The sequence below is a fragment of the Mycteria americana genome, chromosome 6 (assembly GCF_035582795.1).
Source record: "Mycteria americana isolate JAX WOST 10 ecotype Jacksonville Zoo and Gardens chromosome 6, USCA_MyAme_1.0, whole genome shotgun sequence".
NCBI classification, from domain to species: Eukaryota; Metazoa; Chordata; class Aves; order Ciconiiformes; family Ciconiidae; genus Mycteria; species Mycteria americana.
In genome coordinates this window covers 62,200,159-62,204,329 of record NC_134370.1, presented here as the reverse complement: position 1 = coordinate 62,204,329, position 4,171 = coordinate 62,200,159, and the positions used below count along the sequence as shown (strand labels likewise).

General features: G+C 59.2%; 1 protein-coding gene across 1 annotated transcript; it reads left to right on the top strand.

Moving 5' to 3' along the window:
* Nucleotides 1-256: 256 nt before the first annotated feature.
* Nucleotides 257-2,723, top strand: AEN (apoptosis enhancing nuclease). The gene is made up of 3 exons (XM_075506223.1): nt 257-993; nt 1,293-1,493; nt 1,869-2,723. Exons 1-3 carry the CDS (start codon nt 283-285, stop codon nt 2,070-2,072), a joined length of 1,116 nt encoding a protein of 371 aa, XP_075362338.1. The 5' UTR covers nt 257-282; the 3' UTR covers nt 2,073-2,723.
* Nucleotides 2,724-4,171: the final 1,448 nt, after the last annotated feature.

The window sequence follows — 4,171 nt, the reverse complement described above, 5'->3', positions numbered from 1 at the left end:
CCGGCGGACAGGGCCCTAGGGGTAGGAGAGGGCCAGGCGAGGGGGGCGGTGGGGTGGGCAGGGGGCTGCGGGTCGGTAAGGGGGTGGGCAGGGCTCTGGAACGGGGAATGGGGCGGGGGGGGGCGTTGGGACAGGGTGTCACGATGTATCCGTGTCTCCCTTGCCCCATAGCTTCTGCCTGGACTGCCTGTGTCTGCCCACACCGCGGGAGGGGGGGAATGTCGCGGGGGGGAGTACTGAGGGGTATGTGGGTCCCTTTTGACAGGGGGGCACGGGGGCTACATGGCACTCACGCCCCCTGTGCCCCCTCCAGCAGGGATGCTTCCTGGCAAAGGGCAGATGACCCCACTGCTGTCCGCCCCGAAGATCTCCGTGCCCACCCCACAGGGCACCCATGGCCCCGCTGCGTGGGGCTGCGCTCGGCCCCCGGAGGGTCTTGGCACACCGCAGGGTCGCAGCAAGAAGAAGAGCCGCAAGCACCAACGGTTCATGGAGCGCCGAGCGCTGCTGGAGCAGAAGGGGCTGCTGAGCCCCCGCCGGCGCCTGGGCAGCCATGCCCTCGTGCTGGGGACGGAGGCACGCAGCACGCTCGCCAAGGCGGGTGGAACCACGGCATCGCACTGCTGGAAGGTCCCCAAGCCCAAACAGGTCATCTCCCCATCCCTGTCCCCATCCGCCTCTCCAGACAGCATAGCCAGGCACCACTCTGTGCTGCTGTCCCAGGGGAATGGCAGCTCCAAGGGGGTGCAGACCTCCTCCCCGCTTCTGTGCCCGGGCAAGTATGTGGCCATCGACTGCGAGATGGTGGGCACCGGTCCTCAGGGCAGGCTGAGCGAGCTGGCGCGGTGCTCCGTGGTGAACTACAAGGGGGATGTCATCTATGACAAGTATGTCCAGCCCGAGCTGCCTATCGTAGACTACCGGACGCGCTGGAGTGGCATCACCAAGCAGCACATGAAGGGCGCAATTCCCTTCAAGGCTGCCCAGGCAGAGGTGAGGAAAAGAGAGAAATTAAAAAAAAAAAAAAAAAAAAAAAAAGCTGTGTGTTATCTGTCGGTCACAAATTGGGATATTTGGTGGCTCATGCTGAGGTGCTCTGAGGCAGAGACACAAGCACAGGACGGGGAGCCTCCAAAGCCATGCAGTGGGTTGGTTTGCTTGTGACTGCTCCATTCTGGGAACCTAAAAAACTAGAACTGAAGGAACTGAATTTAACACAGAATGATTTATTTTATGCTTAATTGGTGTTTCTTTTGCTGCACCACCCGTCTAACCCTTTCTGACGCTTCCAGATCCTGAAGATCTTGAAAGACAAGATTGTGGTAGGACACGCCATCCACAATGACTTCCAAGCCCTGAAGTACTTCCACCCGAAAGACAGGACGCGAGACACCAGCCAGATCCCTGTGCTGAAGCAGAGGGCAGGGCTGCCCATCAGGGCCAGCATCTCCCTCAAGAGCCTGGCCAGGCACCTGCTCCAGAAAAAGATCCAGGTAAGCACCAGGAGCCTTGAGACAGGGAGCAGTTCCTGGGTTTGCTACGAGCCTGTGTGGTCAGCCTGGTCCCCCCATCTCCATGGGTGCTCTCTGTGAGATGGAGATGAACCTTGTTCATCCTGTGCTCCTGGCTATGATCAAGCTGGGGGAGCCCAGAACCTCCCAAGCTGACCATTAAGCATCTCAGTAAAGCAGGGAGAGGATCTGTGCCCTCCAGAAAGTGCTTGAGATGCACGTATCCCCTGGGCTGCATCGAACCTTTGCCGACTCCAGAACCCCCAGCACTGGTGTCCTTCAGAGCAAGCAGACAAGGCGACCTGTTGGATTTTTGCCAAACCCTTTTTCTAACGAGGCTTCTCCCCCTTTGCTCAGGTCGGCTGCAAAGGGCACTCGTCGGTGGAGGATGCTCAGACGGCCATGGAGCTGTACAGACTGGTGGAGGTGCAGTGGGAGGCAGAGCTGGCCCGTAGCCTTCCCCCCCGGCCCCCCAGCCCCATCACAGACCCCACCACAGACAGCAACCAGTACATGGACGACCAGTACTGGCCCACGGACCTGATGGCAAGCAGCCTGTGATGGGGGACGGCGTCTCCTCCACGTGTTTCGGGCCATCCTGATGCCTTCAGCTATTAAAGGTGGAGGTGGCTGCCGACCTCCTCCCGGGGCTTCTGCTCCACGTGCTCTGCCCGGCACCTGGCCCCGCTGCGCACAGCAGCACAGAGGAGTCGGACACCCCAGCCCCGCTCGGGGACAGAGAAATGGTGGCACTTGGACACTGGTGATCTACCGAAAATGCTGTCTGCAGCCTCTTGCTGTCTCACGGAAATAAGCGCTGTGGCTACGCTGTGTTCGTCTGTCACTTGGTGCTTGGGGACGAGCAGGGTCCCAGTGCCAGCCTGGAGGAGCCCCTTGGGTGTGCGACGGCTGCGGCAGTGGGGTGGGGTTGCCAGGGCACCTCCCGTGTCCTCTGGGAGGAGATACCCCCATGGTGGGCAAGTGGCCAGTCTCCCTGTGGGAGGACTGAGGTATCTTGCTGATGCTCAAAGGCTGAAAACCATCTAGGGCCAGTTAAACAACCCGTTTCCTCCTCACTTTCTTTGCACAGTGAAGCCTGAAAAGAAAGTCTGGGTCTAATCAATGTCCAGCCTGGACAAGAGCATAGGATACACTTCATTTTAAGTAGTCTACTCACATATATGTCCAATTCTGAATTAAAAACTGTTCTTGCAAAACCCTTGTGTGCGTGTTGCGTGACCTGATCTGGCAGCTTTCCAGGAAGGAGAGGGCAGGGATGGGGTTGGCAAGGGGTGACCGTGCACTGCCTGTGTCCTGTGCTATGCCCCAGTGCTTAAAACCCACCTGCAACCAGAAAAGGTGCTTTGAGTGGCCTGATGATGACTGGAGTGAGAAGTTTCTTGGGCTATGGGCTGGTCCCCTCTGCTCTGGGGACATCCCTGTGAAGGCAGGAGGAGCAGGGCATGGACTCGGCAAGAACCCTGTGGTCCAGCACTGCTGGCTGCTTGGAAAAAAGCCCATTGCAAGAGAAAGCGTCGTGCTCCAGCAGGTGGGCTGTCGCAGCTTGGGGAGTTCCCCGTGTAACGGGAGAGGCACTGCTGGGCTTTGCCCACCCTGTGAGACGGTGTCCCTGTGCACAGGGCCTGCTCTCTGGGGTGGGAACGATGCTGAGCTGTGGCGTGGGCTGCTGTGACAGTGTGGGGATGGGGTGATGCTCACCTGCAGTGGCTCTGCCCACAGGCTGCTGCTTTTTGGGTGACGTATGTAGGTACCTGTGCTGCACAGATGTACCCCAGCTGGGTGCGTGAGCACCAGAGCGGGGTTTGGGGCTGGACATGGGGAGATGCATGCTTTCCTGGGGAGCTGAACAGACACGGTTATAGAAAAAATCAGGGTTTTTTTTCACCAGGTGCCTCAAGGCTAAGGCCACCCCTTTAGCACAGGGGTCCCACTGCCCGGGCTGTGAGACAGGAGGGGGCGGGAGGGGGCTGGAGGGCTGCCAGCACCCCTGGGAACTTTTGGGAGCCTGGTCACAACATAGTGCGGCTAGGGCAGCCAGGACTGAAATGGAGTCCATGTCCCCCACGGCCAGGCTTGACGGGTCCCAAGCTTTCCCCGGCAGCCAGGAGCAGGGAAGGAGAGCTCAGCCCCAGCCTTGGAAGCGGCCAAGGAGCCGGGTGACGCAGGCATACCTGACGCACACATCAGTGCCATTACAAGACGCATCTTGCACTTCCCATCTTAACTCCTCCCTGCCCAGCAGAGGAAGCCAGGGACAGCTCAGAAATGCTTCAAAACACATCGGACGTGTCCAAAAAGCTCTGCCCTCCTGGTGGCCTGAGCACAACCTTCCTTCAACAGAAATAATAATAACCTGGGTTGTGCCCTGAGCTCATGGTCTAGGCACTCTCCACCAGACCTGGTAGGAAACGTGGCCCCATGGTAGGTCTTTAAATCCTGTAAATCCTGCTCGTGGCAGTTTGTCCCAGGCATGTTCCTGATGCAGCAAGTTGTAAAACCCAGGTGGCAGCACTCTCCTTGCAAGCCTCGGGGTGCAGCTCAGCTGAGCCCCAGCACGATGCCGTGCAATGTCAGCAGGACCCAGTGGGGTACGGGAGGGACCTGAACCCCATGGAGGGCATCCACAGGGATGCAGGAGG

Excerpts from the sequence above, each read along its gene's own strand:
- AEN (XM_075506223.1), top strand. The coding sequence starts at position 283 with ATGGCACTCACGCCCCCTGTGCCCCCTCCAGCAGGGATGCTTCCTGGC. Across the intron at positions 994-1,292 it reads TCAAGGCTGCCCAGGCAGAG|ATCCTGAAGATCTTGAAAGA; the intron begins GTGAGGAAAAGA and ends TGACGCTTCCAG. Across the intron at positions 1,494-1,868 it reads TGCTCCAGAAAAAGATCCAG|GTCGGCTGCAAAGGGCACTC; the intron begins GTAAGCACCAGG and ends CCCTTTGCTCAG.